Here is an 18,292-nt window from a genome sequence, read left to right as displayed (position 1 = left end):
TGCGTGTGTGTGCGTGTGTGTGTGTCTGTTTCTGTGTGTGTGTGTGTGTGTGTCTGTTTCTGTGTGTGTGTGTGTGTGTGTGTGTGTGTGTGTGTGTGCGTGTGTGTGTGTCTGTTTCTGTGTGTATGTTTCTGTGTGTGTGTGTTTCTGTGTGTGTGTGTTTCTGTGTGTGTGTGTGTGCGTCTGTTTCTGTGTGTATGTTTCTGTGTGTGTGTGTGTGTGTCTGTTTCTGTGTGTGTGTGTGTGTGTGTGTGTGTGTGTGTGTGTGTGTATGTTTCTGTGTGTATGTTTCTGTGTGTGTGTGTTTCTGTGTGTGTCTGTTTCTGTGTGTGTGTGTGTGCGTCTGTTTCTGTGTGTATGTTTCTGTGTGTGTGTGTGTGCGTCTGTTTCTGTGTGTATGTTTCTGTGTGTGTGTGTGTGCGTCTGTTTCTGTGTGTATGTTTCTGTGTGTGTGTGTGTGTGTGTCTGTTTCTGTGTGTGTGTGTGTGTGTGTGTGTCTGTTTCTGTGTGTGTCTGTTTCTGTGTGTGTCTGTTTCTGTGTGTGTGTGTGTGTCTGTTTCTGTGTGCGTCTGTTTCTGTGTGTGTGTGTTTCTGTGTGTGTGTGTGCGTCTGTTTCTGTGTGTGTCTGTTTCTGTGTGTGTCTGTTTCTGTGTGTGTGTGCATTCATCTCCTGAGCTGGTGATTACACAGGAGGCCTTCGATGGTTTTGGTGAATAACAATCAGTTTTCTCGCTGATTTACGAGGATTTGGCTGCAGGAGCTCGTGAGCTTCTTTCTCATCAGGTTCCATTTAAAACATTTTCTTTCTGCTCAGGTTTTTTTCTCCTTTTCAGTTTTCATCTCGTCTGTTTTTCCACTGACATTCAGCTGCTTTGAGCTCCCTGCTTATCAGTGTTTGGTTGATTTAGCACCTTCGTGCAGGCTTTGGTTCATTTTCATGCACCGACTTGAATATTTGATAAATATTTGACTATAATTTTTTTTAACAAGTCAAATCAAGTGAATTAAATTTTCCCTGTTCAAATGAAGAACAGAGTAAAATATAAATGACTGGCCTGCTCAAATACTCATCTCTCTACAGCGGTGGCTCCTGAATGTTGTGCTTTGATGCAAGTCCAGCTGGGCTGCAGGATGCTGCACGCTGGGACACGAAACCATTTTCCTGATTCACGGTGAACAAACGTAAAGAACAAACAAAAGCCGGGCTATAGACTAGGGTCTGAGGAGTCTCCTGCGTGGGAACATGCACACCATGATCGCACTGGCACAGAGCACAGTTCAGCTGGACTCGGGCACATCTGGCACAACTACCGACCACACAGAACTTCACCGTGACACCGAGCTGAAGCTGCTGTTTGAGGCCATTAACAAAGATCTGCTCTCTGCCGAGTGTTTCCTCTCGCTCAGCATGAGGTGCAGCTTAAACCGAATCCACAGGAAATGATCTCATCGGTGTCCTCCATATTTCCCATCCCTCTCTTGAACCGACGGCCTGAACCTGTTCGTCTGTGAGACTCATTCCCAGCATCTCTCTCTGTGGGGAGTCCAGCCTCCACTCAGAGGAAACGTTTCCAAACCTCTGACAGAATCAAACCTGAAACCTGCAGCTGTAAATCACCTGGATGGAGAACCAGGCCCGGGACTGACCCGCTGATTTATCAGCAGCTGCTGGCTCCAACATCTGCACCTCCACAGCTGAACCACCAGAGAAGCCGACGTCTCGCATCTTATCATTTATTATTCTGTACTTTGTGTTTTAAAAACACAGTTTCACCCGGAGTTCATACCCTAAGCGCTCCTCCACCCTTCACACACAAACACCTTCCTGTGCTTTCACACCCGCCCTCCCCGCCCATCTGCCAGTCATCTTGTCATCAGGTGTCAGGTGGACGTGGCTGTCCTTGCTCTTGAGTCTCAGGCTTGTTTCACACAGACGGACTTATCCACGTTTCATAACCGAGTCCGTATTGGGACAAAGGAAAAGGCTAACGTCTCTGGGATGTACTCTCACAGAAGATCTGAAACGGGAATCAAAGGGATACAATTTTCCTCTCACAGACTTTGTTGCCTTTTTCCAACCTGGTTTATTTGATTAAATGTCAGGAATGCTGAGAAACGCTCGGGTTTTAGATTTGGCTGTTACTGCTGCAGTTTCATTTTTATCTTAAAGTGGCCAAAACAATAAAATGTATAATATCAGAGCTCATCCAAGCTCTACAGAAATAAAGGGCCGGCGCACAAACAGCCGCTGTGAGATCATCACGGCTGTGTGAACCTGGACTGCAGCTTCTTCCTGCTGCTCAGCAGCTTCTTCCTGCTGCTCAGCAGCTTCTTCCTGCTGCTCAGCAGCTTCTTCCTGCTGCTCAGCAGCTTCTTCCTGCTGCTCAGCGAGATCTACCTGACAGAAACACGTCGGCACGTCTGACTGAGGGAGCATCTGCACACGTTCGTCTGTTTGGACCTGTTCATTCCTGCACTCCACCACAGGAGATCCCAGTTAGTGTGGCTGACTGGATCTGGCCTGGAGACAACCACGCTGTGCCTAGCAGGCAGCTAGCATCCAGTCAGACAAAGAGGCCACGCCCCCGTACCATGTGTCAGGCTGTAAACGTGTTTATTTCTGCTGTAGATTTGTGCACTGACTGCTGGACAGCAGAGGAACTGATGGTGCTGGTGCTTCAGTGCAGCTTCATGTCCGGTCCTCCTGTAGACGAGCTGCAGACTTGAGAAAGAGCTGTGCAAACACTCACTAAACCCTTCAACCTTGATTCTGACTGATCAGAGGGTCTGGGGTGCGTCCCACAGCGCTGCAGCCTCTGCTTCTCTCATCATGTATAATTAGCTCTCTGAAAGGAGACCGTCATCTCTCAGCTGCATCACTGCAGCCATCGTGTCCACCACAGGACACCTCGTGCCTCAGGAGGCATCTGACAAGACCGCATTAAATTCTACCCGAGGATGAGATCATGCTGACTTATAAATCAGCTGCAGTCCAGTAAGATTCCTGTGCAGCCATCAGCCAGTGACAGACGGGACGTTTGACCTTCCTGACAGGACGAGCTAAGATGTTAAAACAAACGCAGCTGCTGCAGGTCGTGACCTTTAACACTATTATTTATTAGTTATTATTTGACAGATGAAGAAATGATCCAGCAGAGAAGGACACAGCTTTAAATCTCTGCTGGACGTTAGCAGGTACATGTCTAGTAGAAACCTCACTGTGGACACTCACAGGTCAAAGTGTGCAACATGAAGTACGATATCAGTTTGGATTTGTGATGTTACAGCTGGAAATGGTACAAAACATCATACAAGCATAAAGTTTGTTTATCGAGTGTTTGAGAAGAAACGCTGACCTGCACGTGAACCTTCTCTCTTAATTCCCCGTTAAGCCGCAGGCTGAATTAAAAAAGTGAGACAGGCCATAAAAAATGTGACGTCAGGTCATAAATAGGCAGAGGAATGCCAGAGACAAGCGAGGACACGGTTAGACGGAGCAGCAGATCCGCCTTCAGACTATAAATACTCAAAGGATCAACTGAAAGTTTCCTCCTTCAACACCACAGAGCCGACGTTCACCCGAGACTCGAGCGACCGGACGCATACGAAGAACGACAGTTTGTTTCTCCAGGTTCATCAGGTCTTTCATCGGATCAGTCTCATAATTACTGACGTCTGGAAAAACGGGACTTCTTCTACAGCGAAGAACAGATGAAAGTTGTCATCGGTTAATTCAGATTTTTATGAATTTGAGTGTTTTTGTCATCTTTACACTCAAAGCCTGAACGTTGAGATCAGATCCAAGAAGAAATCCTGTTTTCTGCTTTCAGAAACCTGCCAGAAATAAAAAAGATGCAGATCGCCTCTAATGTCAGTGTTACATCATAACTGATGTTGTTCTATTAATACAGGTGGGAGGCGGGCAGGTGAGGGCGGTTCCTGGTTGGTTGTTCTGCAGCAGGATCGATGATGGAGAGGACTTCGTGGAAAGTTGAGTCTGTGATGAAACGATGCTTTTCTAAATCCCACAGGCAGGTCACGTCCTGCAGTAGGAAGTCCTTGGACAGCAGACGAATGAGTTTCCCATCGACATGGATGGAATTGCTGCAGGATCCCAAAATAAGAGCGTTTGTTTCCAGACCGAATGCCTCTGAGACTAACGAGTTTCCCAAGAGTGTATTTTTATCTCTGCTGTCCCAGGATGCTGCTCGGACACAAACCGTCCACACTGTTGAATCCTGCGCTGCAGTGACCGGGCGGCTGCAATAAAGCTGAGTTATCTCCTCAGGACCTCTAATGATCCTTTATTGCAGCTCATCTCAGCATAACTCTCTAATCCTTCATTATAATCCAGAGACACGTGCTGCTGATACCCGGCAGCATCAGGACATCTTCATGCCAAGTTTCCTTCATTCATCACAACACTTTTTATTTAATCAGGAAGTGACACGCTGAGGAGGAACAGCGTCGCCGGTGAGCGTGTCCCGGGTTAGGCTGCACCTGAAAAACTAAACCCTCACTGAGTTTGCAGCAAAGCACAATAATCACACAGAGCGTAATGTGGTGCTGATGAAGTATCCACGTCGGGTGGAGGTGCAGAGGTTCTGTCTAGATCCTGAACTGCTCTTTATCTGTTATCATTTATTTCACAAACACATGCGGATGTTTTGTGTATCAAGATATGAAATAATCAGCAAGCAGCGTTCATGCTGGAGCAGCTCCACCATCAAAGACTGTAGAGCTGTAGCTGTAGAGATAAACGTGCGTGCGGTGGAGTCACTGCTGGTCACTGATGCTCAGATCGCGGTTTGGAGCTGTGTTTGCATCAGAGGCTCGAGGACTCTGCTGAATAGCAGCTTCAGCCCAGTCTGCTGTTGATCTGCTGCTCCAGTGGCCGGCGGAGAGGTTTGAGATGATCCACAGGAAGGAAGATGAGGGGGCGGAGGATTGACGGATGTTTGTTCAGGTTCCTACAACACCTGAAGCCTTTAAGCCTGAGCCGGAGAAATCCAGGCAGAAACTTCCAGCAGCATCAGCTGGATTAGTCGGTCAGAGGAAAACAGCCCGAGGTCGTCACATCCACCCTCTTGTTTCCCTGCTGGTTCAAAGCGTTGATGGTGGAGCTGCATCTGTGCTGCATTAGCTTCTGGAAACACGAAACCTCTCGTTGCTTTCAGTCAGCTTGTTATTGGAGCCGGTCGCTGAACCTCGAAGACTTTTCAAACAACATGATGGATGGAGCAAAAGTGCTGCGTTGTTTGTTGACTCTGACTCTCTGCATTTATTTGGGATTTCATCAGTTTCCACTTTGGATCTCTGAGAGGTTTAGGCGGGGAGGCGGGGCTGACGTGACAGCACGGCCTGACTCTCTGCCTGCGTTTGATTAAATGACTCCGACAGTAAAAACTGTGTTGGCACGATGTCGTATTGTTTATTCAAGGGTTAAAAAATACAGTTTGCAGAAGTTCTGTTACTGACAGAGAGTCACAAAGGCTGCAGGACGGGCGATTAAAGTGAACGGCTTTCCCCTCCCATGATGTTCACAGAAAATATGATGAAAGCTTCAGTTAACGAGGTCAGCGTTGAACCACCTCATCCCTGTGAGCCTCAGACTTACACTTCTTTCTGCTCTGCGATCTTTATGATGTCAAACAGAGCAGATATCCTAAGCCCCGCCCACTAGCTGTTATAAGCCATATTTCCAAGCAGCAGCCAGAAAACTGTGATGACCGGAGTGTTTGGATGCCAGCTTTCAGCTCTCTGGGATCACTTCACATACACGAGCTCAGTGTTAGAGACTGTGGCCATGTTTGGACCTGATATACGACAGGAAACAAACTGGTACTTTAGCTGCTCCTGTGGAGAAACACCAGCAACCATCATCCACTCAGCCGTGAGAGGAAAACACGAACATATGTGGTGTTTAAGCAGTGGCAGAAAGATTCCCGCTGCTGTGAGAGAAACCAGGAGGACGAAGATGAATCTGAAGAGGACGAGCGGGAATGAGAAAACAGAAGAAGGGGAAAAGCCAGAGGACAGGGTGGGAGGACGTGGGCGTCTTATTATCAGTGTTTACCCACAGCAGCAGCAGACGATCAGCAGGACGTTCAAGTTATTGACCGCTGGCCGTTTATCTCACACGTCTGCTCCCTGCACACGTGTGAGCGACGAGCAGCGGCGACACTCAGAGACACGTCGATGTGAGTCTGAGTCGTGTTTGTCCTCCAGACCGTAAATACTGAGACTGCAGAGTGCATATGCTACACACACACACACAGAGACACACACACAGACACACACACACACACAGAGACACACACACAGACACACACACACACACAGAGACACACACACAGACACACACACACACACACACACACACACAGAGACACACACACACACACACACACACACACACACAGACACACACAGAGACACACACACACACACAGAGACACACACACACACACACACACACACAGACACACACAGAGACACACACACACACACAGAGACACACACACACGCACACACACAGAGACACACACACACACACACACACACACACACACACACAGACACACACAGAGACACACACACACACACAGAGACACACACACACACACACACACACACAGACACACACAGAGACACACACACACGCACAGAGACACACACACACGCACACACACAGAGACACACACACACACACACACACACACACACACACACACAGACACACACACACACACACACAGACACACACAGAGACACACACAGACACACACACACACACACACACACAGACACACACACACACACACACACACACACACAGACACACACAGAGACACACACACACACACACACACACAGACACACACAGACACACTGGAATAACAAACCTCCTGCCAAGAGCTGATTGGTCAAAATGAAAAATGTTATTGTTGTAAGCTGGTGATGATTTAAGGACACTTACATCAAGTAACTAAAAGAAGGCCGTGGACGCGGCGCCAGGATGCAAACAGCTGATCAATAATGTGACCCAATGAAGGCAGAGCCATTTTACAGTCGTTGCTGGTTTATGAAAAGCAGTGTTGGGTAAGTTACTTTAAATCAGTAACTTAGTTACATTACTAGTTACTTCCATCAAAAGTAACGTAGTTACTTCAAGTTACTCGTTACTTTCAAAGTAACCAGTTACTAGGGAAAGTAACTTTGGTTTTACTCAGACTTCTCTTGTTAATGTGTTGCTTCTGTAACTGGATACCCAGCAAGACTGCCAGTCTTCTAGCTTGCTTACTTGCCTAAATCCCAGTAACGAGTAACGCGTTCCTGATTTTGGCATAACAACTAGTTACCGTGCTCGTTACCACAATAATAACGTAGTTACTGTAATGCGTTACTTAATAACACCTTAGTCCCAACACTGATGAAAAGTCACAACTTTACCTTTACAGCCACTGGTTCATTTTCTAGACCCAGGAGTGACCTCGAAAGCTGTGACTCGGTAATCAAACTGAATCACACACGTATTAAACCTGAGCTCCGCCTCCTTGGGCGGTTTGTTACCACAGTAACCTCACAACAGCCATATTATTGGTCACATGATGTCATTAAAAATGCTCCAAAAAGCTCCAACAGCACAAACATGTCCAGAGGTCCAGTTCAGGTGAAGCTAGCAGCTACAGCCGCCTGGGTCACCATCAGTGTTGGTCAAGTTACATGAAATAATTAATCAGTAACTAATTACTGATTACTTCCCCAAAAAAGTAATCCCATTACTTTACTGATTACTTATTTTCAAAAGTAAGTAGTTACTTAGTTACCTTTTAAAAACATGATTTACAACCTGAATAGGTAATAAAGCGATAGATCTTTCAGCCCAAGTCTACTTTTTCTGCATAATCCATCATACAAAATGTAATCAAATGGAAAAGTCTCTTTTTAAAACTTGTTTTATTAGTTTTAATCTTTTAACTTTATGCATCAAGCAAAAATTTAATTATATGCAAAATTCTCTGACTTGAAGAAATTAGTTTAACATTTAAACCTATTTTCTGCACATTCCTGCACATAAAATAAAGCGGACACTAATGTTTTTGTCACTTTTTATGGAATCAAACTCAAAGTAAGGTCAGTACTTCCACGCTTTAAACGCTGCACGCTCATACTCTCTCTGCACTCGATATGTGATCCATTGTTGATCTGCACACAGCTGTTGTCACTAACGGCGCACTCGCTTACGTCACTGTCACGAGACATTCTCGCAAAAAATCACGGTTTTAGTAACGCAGTAACGCAGCGTTCCTACGGGAAAGTAACGGTAATCTAATTACCGTTTTTGCAATAGTAATCCCTTAAGTTACTCGTTACTTGAAAAAAGTAATCAGATTACAGTAACGCGTTACTGCCCATCTCTGGTCACCATCCACCTGTCAGTCACAGAGGCCACGCCCCTAATACTGCAAACTTAACTTTTTGAGAGTATTATTATTATTACTATTATTATTACTATTATTATTATTATTAGAGGACTCTGTAATGTCTCTGCAAACGTCTTCCTTCAGCATCTGCAGCAGGGATTGTAGTGATTCTGATCACAGTCACATTTAAAACAAACCCATTAATCTAATCTCAGGAAAACAAAGAGAAAACTCTGTTTCCCAGTGTACACTGCTGCTGCTGCTGCTGCTCTGTGGTCGTTTCCATCATACCCCCCCCTCAGAAAAAAAAGCTAAACTTTGACTGATAGACAACATTGAACCTTCATAAACCTGCATTCACACCTCAGGAGCAGCTCAGGCTTCAGCACCACCAACCTTCCAATCACAGGCCCTGCTCCATCTCCTGAGCCACACACAGGTGTGCACATCCACCCAACCCCACCACAAAAACCAGACTCCTGTGCTAACTGAAGGCCTGGACTGACTCACCAGTCTCTGTAGGATCCTCTTGCTCTTGTCGTCGGTGCAGAAGTCAGACAGGATGGTCCTGTGGACCAGAACCAGGCCGTTCAGGAACAACCAGGACCCGAACCAGAGCAGAGCGAAGACCAGTGTCCCCCGACGAGACCACAGCCTGAGGCCCAGCCACCGGAGCAGGCACAGGCCGCCGCCGCCACGACCCCCTCCGCCGGACCCCAGCCCTCCTGGGAGCATGGCGGTGGATGCTGCAGGGCGCCGTCAGTCAGAAACGATCCTCAAAGCGTCCTCTGAATATTCAGCTAGGAACAGATTCTGAAACATCCGAATGTTTCAGTACGTTTGATTTGTAGTTTCGTAATTTTGAATGTTCCCTTTAAAAGTTCAGCTCGTCTCTCGTAAGCGAGACAAACTCTGTGTCACTGCCATGTTCCAGTCCGAAAACAAGAAGCAGGTGTTCGCCGGCCTCCTTTCAGAGCGATGCTCTTCTGTGATGTCAGGTCCAGAGCGTCGCTGGACACTCAGTGACCCACCAGTTTGTCCTGAAAGAGCCTGAAAACGACACGACAGTCTGTGCTCATCACAGACACACAGCCCAGCTCTGCAGGAACGATCTGAAGCTTTGTTTGTGCTCAATGCCGTTGTGTTGTTTCATATCCAACCTGCTGATTTATTTTCCACTCACAGAGTCAGCGAGAGAAATCCGAGGAGTCGCCTTCGAGCTCCGTGACACGGGCGTCCGAGCTCGTCTGCAGCGCCGTGTGGCATCTGCACGCACACTCGCTCAGCCCCACAGATCTGCGTCTCCACTGTCCTCGCGTCACCTCCTCGTGGCGTCGGCAGCTCTTGTGGTCGTCTCGCTGTCGAGCTGAAAAATGTCCCTGAAAAACATTCAGAGAGAAAAAAGTTGAACAGACTGCAGCTCTGGATTCTGGAGACGAGGATTTAATGAGAGGAAAAACAGAAAGTGAATTCATACAAAGAAACAACAGTGAGGAAGACCCTGATGAAGCTGTGAGAGGAGGGATTTGAATCTAAAGAAAGGACGGCAGGCGGCATTCAAGGAAGTTCCCAGAATCAAACATTCGATTTCAGGAGCTTGTCATGTTTTAAATCATGAGTTTTTAAAAAGCCATTCCTCCAGAAACGGTGACATCTCCAGAACGTTTAAAAGGAAGGTTCTCTTTCCCCACTGAAGAGCGCAGATGTTTCTGTAGACAAAGCTCACGAACGCGTCTTCTTCATCTGCTTGAGGAAGCCTGAGAGCTGCTCGCCTGGGTTCATGTGCTTCCTGCTCAGTGACAGAGCAGCGCCTTCGTTTGTAAACGCTGCAGAAATGTTGCAGAGACTCATTAAAGCTTGTGGCTGCGGTCGCTCTCTCTGAAGCATCCGGGGCATGAAGAAACCCGACAGCCGCAGCAGAAACACAAACATGTTTGAGAGTCAGGCGGTCAGCAGAGCTCGCTGGGATCAGAAGTCCAGATGATGAGCACCATCCAGGTGTTGTTGATGGGAGGCTGGGTGGAGGAGAGGACGCTGCTGCAGACGGAGCAGCTGATACCTGCTCCTCTCCACTGGCGGGTGGATGTTCGAGTTCTCGGAGTTTGGTTTTGAACATCGATGTACTTCGAGCCACTTTTCTGAAATTAAAGCAGACGGCAGCGTCTCTGAAATAAACCGACCCTGCCAGAGCGTAAACACCTCCATAAATCATGAAGCGCTTTAATGATGCTGCATACTTGGTGGGAAACAAACGACAGCAGTTCTCAGCAGAGATTTTACAGCTCGGCAGGGGCGGATCTGCTCTGAGATGCAACGTCCTCCTCAGAGGGGCCGCCATCATTTTTTACCAGCAAATATTTTACCGACACTTGACTTCACTGCGTTAGCACGGATTTCACACGCTACACGAACAGCTTGTGTCTGTATGTTTGCAAAGGACTCCGACTGTGGACAAATGAAACGCTCCGACGACGACAGCTTTACGGCACACACAGAATTCCCAACGGCGGTGACAAACGACAGCATCCTCTGGCAGTCACTCGACTGTGGGGAGGAAGAACTCCATTTTAACAGGAAGAGACATCTGGCCGAGCAACATCTGCAATAACTGGTTAAAGGGAGACAGGAAATGGGGCTGGGGGTGTGAAGAGTGCTTAGTGCATCATGGGAAGTCCCACAGCAGGCTGACGTCATTAGCCAAACAATGCACTGTTTGTCCATCACTGTGGAAACAGATGAGGACAAAACTAACCAGCAGCTTGTTTCTGGTTGAGAGGCCGACAACAGCCACAAAGGATTTCTGTGGCTTGTTTAAATTAAATAAAAGAAGATTTGAAGCTTTGAATGATAAAAAGCTTTCAGGACCACAGAAGGACGCAGAGACACATAACGAGCAGAAAGCAGCGTGACTGAGGAGGATTCAGATCGCCAGGAACAACCAGCGAGCCTGCAGCGCTCTGATAGGCTGATACGGTACCGTGAGGCCATTAAGATGAGAGGCCTGATTATTGTTAATCGTTTTTTCTTGGATGTATTTGACACACAGAGTCTGAAAAGCTTAAACAAAGGCTGATGGTGACACCAGTACCTGATTGATATTCGAAGGAAATCCAAGGAAGCTGGAAGAAGTTGCATCGCTAGAACTGTTCACCAAGCATGAAGTTCATTTTGATGCGAGGAGCAGAGCACAGCCATTCATCACTCTGGAGGCGGCCGATACATCACAGTGTGGATCAAGTTTATAACTGAGCAACACATTTAAGCTGAAATCTTCCTTTTTCTTCAGCAGTGATGACTGATACAAACAACAGACTCATCAAGAAATCAATTCTGCTTCGGCTGGACGTGCCTGGAGCTCGCAGCAGGTCTGCATCCATCGATGCAACAGGTGCTGAAGCTCTGCTGCCCTGCAGACCATCGTCACTCACAGAGCGCCTGCTGGAGCTTCTCCCACAAACGTGTTTGAGCAGCAGCTCGCTGCACTTCTCACGATGATACCAGTGCGTTTGCGTTCCTGTTGTTCTCACTGAAACACTAAAGCGCAGCTCCAGGTCTGACTGTGACAGGGCATAAACGGCACTTTTACTGGGCGTGTCTGAAGTCTGAAATGATGCAGTGACCTTGATTTACACTGAAAGAGAAATAAACAGAGACGATATGAAATCTTGCCGCTCACCGTTAAACTGTTGTGTCGACGCTCAGGAAGCTCTGCAGCCGGCTGCCATGACAAAAGCCTCCAGCCAGGCTCAACTCATGAAAGCTTTTCTTCCAGATGATTAAACCTTTGCACAAACGTGCACACTGGCACTTCTTCTGCTCTTTTTTTCCTCCGCTGGTGTTTCTTCTCGCCCCCTCAGGTGATGATGACTTTCCCTGTCTTCTTATTTTAAAGACTGAAATAATCCCAAAGTTTTCCTCTGAGCTGATGAGACTCCAAAATGTGCAGCAGCTGCTGAAACGATCCACCCAGCCACCCAGCAGACCTGAGGTCTGCAGCTCCTCCACTCTTCTGTGTTTCAGCAGAAACTCTCGGCTGTGTCTCTGAGAGCAGCAGGAGGTGCAGGTTTCTGCTGCACCTGGGGACGAGGGGGTCTGTGAGCCCTGACTCCGGTCTGACAGGCAGCCGCCGCTCCGGCACTCCTCCGCTGTTCCAGAGCCGCTGGTTTCTCCTCAGAGTGCTGCCTCCTCCTGCTCCTCCTCGCTCTCTCAGTGTGCCGCGCGAGAGAGAGAGAGAGAGAGAGAGAGCGTGAGTGTGTGTGTGTGTGTGTGTGTGTGTGTCGCACTCAGGCTTGTTCGTTCAGCCTCGTTCCCTTCCTTCCTCCCTTCAGTCTGCTTCCTCTCTTTATTCCTCAGCTGTGTTTGCTCATGTTGTGGGACAAAAAAGTCCGATGAAGCTTTAAAGCAGCTCCTCCTCCTCACCCCCCTTCTCTTAAATACTCTTATACTCCCCCTCCCTCTCTTCTGCAGCTCTACCGAGGCTCGCCAAATTAAAAGCTCTCCCCCCATTTATCTCCCTTTCCTTTTCTGTCCCGGCCTCCCTCCCTCTGCTGGGGGGCGCAGCCTCGTGGCGTGTTCGTAATTGCCTCATTTGTAAAAAAGCCAATAAAGTTGTGCGAACATAAGAAGAGGGCAGCAGCAGCTCGATGCTTTGTTTGACGCCCCAGGGTCCAAAATTAAAGGTGCATTTAGTTATTTGTGGCCACTAGAGGGCAGAAAAGCCCAAACATGCTGATGGATAAACGGGTCTAATAATTACAGGTGTTGGTTTTTATTATCTTTATTCAAATTCCCTCTGACATGTGTGAAAATGCAGATATGTCAAAATACAACGTGAAACAGAAGAGAGACTTCACACAGCTTTGAGCTGCATTCACTCCTCACGCCCAGCGTCTGCTCCTCACAGAACTTAGTTTGAGTTCTTTGCATGTTTCTGTGATTTATTGAAGGATAATCGATGTTTAAAGACAGCTCAGAAAAAACGTTCAAAATTCAGCTGAGACGTGGTGACCTTTCTTCTTTAGAACGTCTGCAGGTCTGTGCATGCTGAACATCAGCCTCTGAGCCAACCGCTGACTGATGGGGATGCCACAGCTCCACGCTGATCACAGGTTTCAGCTTTTTAAGCACTGACCACACCACAAACATCCTCGATGACCAGCCTCTCCCACAGATCCAGGAGCGTTCTGGAGTCTGTGCATTTTCCAGCCTGATGGAGCGCCGCGTCTCGAGGCTAAACTCAACACTAAGCGGCTCTGAGATCAGAAAATTAACAATTTGCATCCGAGGCCAGGAAACTCCCCGGTCTTTAATCCCATTGAGAATCTGTGCTCAGTCCTTAAAAGGTGACTAGAAAAGTCTGCAAACTGATCATCTGGGTTTTCTGATGAAGCAGGAGTGGATCCAGCAAACCAAAAGATGTGTGGCCACGACCGTGGGAGGCAGCTGGAGCGCTGCTGGTGTTCAGAGGCCAGAACTATCTGTTATAAACTTAACAGAGCTGCAGCAGACTCAGCATCATCCCTGTGACTGGTCATCAAACTCTCACCTGCACCATAAGGAGCTGGTGACAGAGCTGACGTAGAAGTTAAATAGTCTTTTTATTCCATTTACACTTATTCATATTTTCCAGGTTCACTTCCTGCCCCGCTCAGAGCAAAGCGAGCGTCACTAACAGCAGGAGATCAGAAAGCATTAAAGGGGAGGTGGGTGGAGGTGGACGTGGTTGCAGAGCAGCAGCACCTGTATACAGGCTGAAGAAGGTTAAATAATCTGAGATTAGCAAACCTGAAACACACAATAAAGAAAGCTGAGCTGCTGTAAGACGGCACCGAGAGGCTCCGGTGATTTATGTTTCATATTTTTATAAAGCACAACCACCACTAACTGAGCTGTCCCTCTGAGTCCATCAGAGGGACAGCTCAGAGTCAGACAGGCTGAGATGGAGGAGGGAGGATGGTGAAGATGGAGCTGCCAGGCAGGAGGAAACATCTGACATCATCTACTGGAAATGCTGTCAAACCTAAACGACGACTGTTCTCAGCGAGTGACAAAGTAAATCTGTGATGTTTGTGCTGTTGCTCCTTTAACTGAACCATCATATATCTCCTGAACTGAGTTTGCAAACTAACCTGAAGTGTTACTGAGATCTTCATCATTCCTTTAAATAATCGCTGATGCGCAATCTGAATGTGAGGAAGATCTGAGCTATTTAAGCCAGGTGACACATTACATCAGGTAAATCCTCCAATCAGGACACAGAAAGCGTTCTGATATCAGACTGAATGATCGGCTCACTGCAGTCTGACTCAGAGGGGAGGCTTAAATGGGTCCTAGCAGTGTAAACTCACTACACTTCTATCAGAAACTGATGCTGAAAGCTGAAAATTGGTGCCAGGTGTGGAAAGTGCAGCTCGTCACGCTCAGAGGAAATCCGACAAAACAAAAACTAAACTTTATCCCAACTAAACCTGCAGGAGAAGCCCAGCAGAGCTCCGCGTCGCTCTAATTGCCAATTAGACCTGCAGGCTGTGCAGCCTCTGGCACTCCATCTCAGCTGAGCCTCCTTAATAACTGCAGCAATTACCCGAGGCCTGCTCATTAGGCCCAGCTTCTTAACTCACAGGTACATCCTCAAAAAGTTCATGTCTCAGCACATTTTAACCTTCAGGTTCAGGTTTTGTTTTGCAGGAGAGAAGAAAAAGAGAAAGTACCCACGCTGTTTAAACCAGGAGGGACGTGGAATAATCGGCTTCACCTCCTGCAGCCGCCCTTCAAACGCTCCCTGAATGCATCACTGAGATCATCTCCGTCTACACCTTGGACAGGTCGCCTGCTGATTACTGGAGATACAGATGTTGTGTTGCAGCACCTCCTATTGGTCAGATACGACAGTCACAGGGAGTCTGCGTCCATATTCAGAACGATTCTCCCAGTTCACCTAAAAATATCATCAAAGAGCTCGAAACCTTTCCCTGTGTGAGAGTGTCAGAATTAAAATGCTGTTTAATAATAAATAAACCTGTGATATGTCTGAACGCGGTGATTCACCTCGTGCTGGGTCACCTGAGCAGCAGTTTGTTCCTCAGGTGTGATTGGATCTTCGTCTGGAGAGGAGGAGGATCCTGCAGATGGACCTGAAATCTGCTGTCTGTTATAACCAGGCTAAACTTTAACCTGAAATGGTTGAAAGCACCTGAAATATCTAAAAATACTAGAAGATTCTGACCTTACAAAGCAAAAATACAAACAGATGAACGTCTTTTCTTAGCTGGATCATCCGTTTGCTCAGACTCTGGGTGTCTCCATCACTGTGAGTCAGCTGCTCTCACAGCCTGTTCTTATCATGAGAACTTATCCCAACAACCCCCCTCCTCCTCCTTCTCCTCCTCATGATTTAAAAGTAACAAAAACTAAACAAAACCAGCTCTTACATTCATTTACCTTCTGCGGGCAGTAACAGAGGAAACCGCTCAGCTTTTATAGATGAAGAAACCGCCGTCACTCTTATTTATTAGATCCCTCTGCTGGTGAAGGTCAGACTCATCACTGCTGCCAAACACCTGCACTGTTATTGGACCGGAGACGTCCTGTGACCACGTTTAAAGTTTCCACGTTAAACAAATAGAAAGAAAAAACTAAAGTGTTGGATTTCAGCTGCAGCAGCAGAAATATTCCACACGATCAAAGACCCACAAACAACACATCACGTTTACATTTACTCTCATTATAAACAAACACAGATGCAAAGGCACGTCTTTAAAAATGTTCATGGGAGAAATCAAAGTCCACGGAGGTGTGAGGAGCTCCTCCCCCTCACGGACAGGCACAGGTAGGTGGAGGAGGGCGGTCCCTACAGTCTCCTGGGTGATGTCATGATATGAATAATTGAGCAGAGCCAGGCTCAGTGCAAAACTGCTCACGGATGATCTGAGGACTCAGCACGCTGATGTTTCAGGTGACGCGCCGACTCTGCTGAAACCCGGTGCAGACAAAGAGCCGCAGATCCACAGACACGAAGCCTCTTTGTGCCCGAGCGCACACGGGCGCGGCGGCTCTGCGAGCACAAACAGAAGTGCTGGGAAATCAAGTCTCGCACACAGAGCGCCGGCCCCGGAGATTAAGCGGCTCATCGGTGTTTGTCTGCACGGCGAGGCCCGCTCAGGTCCTGAAACAGCGACGCGCACAGTTTTGGAAACAACAGCTGAGCGAACCATCGCTGATGCATTACAAGTCTCACACTTTAAAACAGGCACCGGCGCCGTTCTGCACTTCTTAAATCGACAAATGTTCATATTTTTATGTAGAAATGTGTAAAATGTCATTTTTTGGAGAAAAGATAAACTCTGAACGCCCTTCACTTCCCCCTGGGCCTGTTCAGGTTCAGCTCTGCTCCTGGATCCAGGACCTTCAGCAGAGAAGCCAACAGTGACGGGATTTGGGAGTCTTCGTTCTCGTTTAGCCACCACTAGTGAGCCCACTGAAACTATTAGAATTTAAAAATACGCTCATGTAAAGTGTTAAAAATAAGTCGTGTAAAATGGTGATTTGGTGCTTTATAAATATTTCAAATAGGACAAAATGCTGATTTTACAGCAGCAACATTATTGTATCTCTAAAGTTTAAACATTTAATAAACTTTGTGTCTGCACAGAGTGGATCAAACAAATTGAATCATCATAAATACTTCATTTTATATTGATTACTTTATTATTATAGCACCAGGAATACATGACAAGGGGAGTATTCTGATGCAAACTCGTGGCTGTAGTATAAACAGTATTCTGGAGATGGTACAAAACGATTACTCATAACATTGTGCTGTAAGGACACGAGGAGGAAACAGGAGCTGTGTGAGGCTGGATTAAAAAGAGCACAGGCCTCAGTGACACAGGTTGTGGCGTTGCAGAGGTGTTCAAGGATAACAACAACACAGCTGCAATGTTCTATAACATTTTTCTCTTATAACTTTATTATGGATTAGGTGCAAGAATTTTTAAGTGTGGATGATTAAATAATACTTTAACGCAACAGTAAACTGTGCCTTGTTCTCAGACGGACAGCAAGTGGAGAGTGACAGATGAGATGAGGAGACGAAGGAGGAAGAGAGGCACAGAGTGAGTCACAGAGTGAGGCACAGGGTGAGGCACAGAGTGAGGCACAGGGTGAGGCACAGAGTGAGGCACAGGGTGAGGCACAGAGTGAGTCACAGAGTGAGGCACAGAGTGAGTCACAGGGTGAGGCACAGAGTGAGTCACAGAGTGAGGCACAGAGTGAGGCACAGGGTGAGCCACAGGCAGAGCCCAGTTTATTTTCTACAGTTTTTTGGTTTTTAAAATTGGTGAAACCACAAGGCAACAAATCTTTGCATTTTATTGTTCAATCAGCTCCTATTTTAATGTCTGCAGTCTCAGATCAGCACAGCCCCGCCCTGCAGCACCATCAGCAGCAGCAGCAACATTGTACCCATCAGGTGAAACACAGGCTCCGCCCACACTCGCCTGGATACGTCTGAAAACGCTCCGCGTCCACACTGGTGTTTTCAGTCGTTTTCACAGAGTTGTGCGTCCACGTCGCACTGCACTCTGTCCTCCTGCGACGTAAAACTTTCATGAACTAAGATGAGCTTTAAACAACGGGGCTACGTGCGGTGATGCTAGCGTTAGCCACGTTACCTTCACAGGTGGTCAGGCAGGTGCACACTGGGAGGTCCAGCTCTACGTTTCACTGCACCTTCATTCTTCACATGTCCGCGTGGAGCCCAGTGTAAATCCCGGGGCTGAACGGCCTTTGTACAAACACAATGAGTGGAATCGCCCTTTTAAGTGCCAGAAACCATTTAACTCGTTTCTCTTTTCGTGTTTTAACAA

The 18,292-nt window shown here is 47.2% G+C and overlaps 1 protein-coding gene across 3 annotated transcripts in view; it reads right to left on the bottom strand.

Moving 5' to 3' along the window:
• Positions 1-12,788, bottom strand: part of dipk1c (divergent protein kinase domain 1C) — a 46,204-nt gene extending 33,416 nt beyond the window's left edge. For 2 of the 3 annotated variants that reach the window (XM_080864256.1, XM_080864258.1), the window contains exons 1-2: positions 12,103-12,788; positions 8,937-9,805 (exon numbers count right to left, since the gene is read on the bottom strand). In XM_080864256.1, the coding sequence (XP_080720382.1) occupies positions 8,937-9,161 (225 nt within the window). In that variant the 5' untranslated portion in view covers positions 9,162-9,805; positions 12,103-12,788. Of the gene's footprint in view, positions 1-8,936; positions 9,806-11,514; positions 12,049-12,102 lie in introns of those variants that run through there. The other variant, XM_080864257.1, reaches the window with a different exon arrangement.
• Between the last annotated feature and the right edge of the window lie 5,504 nt (positions 12,789-18,292).

Source organism: Rhamphochromis sp. 'chilingali' (genome assembly GCF_963969265.1).
Source record: "Rhamphochromis sp. 'chilingali' genome assembly, chromosome: 18".
In the NCBI taxonomy this organism is placed as follows: domain Eukaryota; kingdom Metazoa; phylum Chordata; class Actinopteri; order Cichliformes; family Cichlidae; genus Rhamphochromis; species Rhamphochromis sp. 'chilingali'.
Note: the sequence above shows the minus strand (reverse complement) of the source record. Positions and strands in the feature narration are given on the sequence as shown.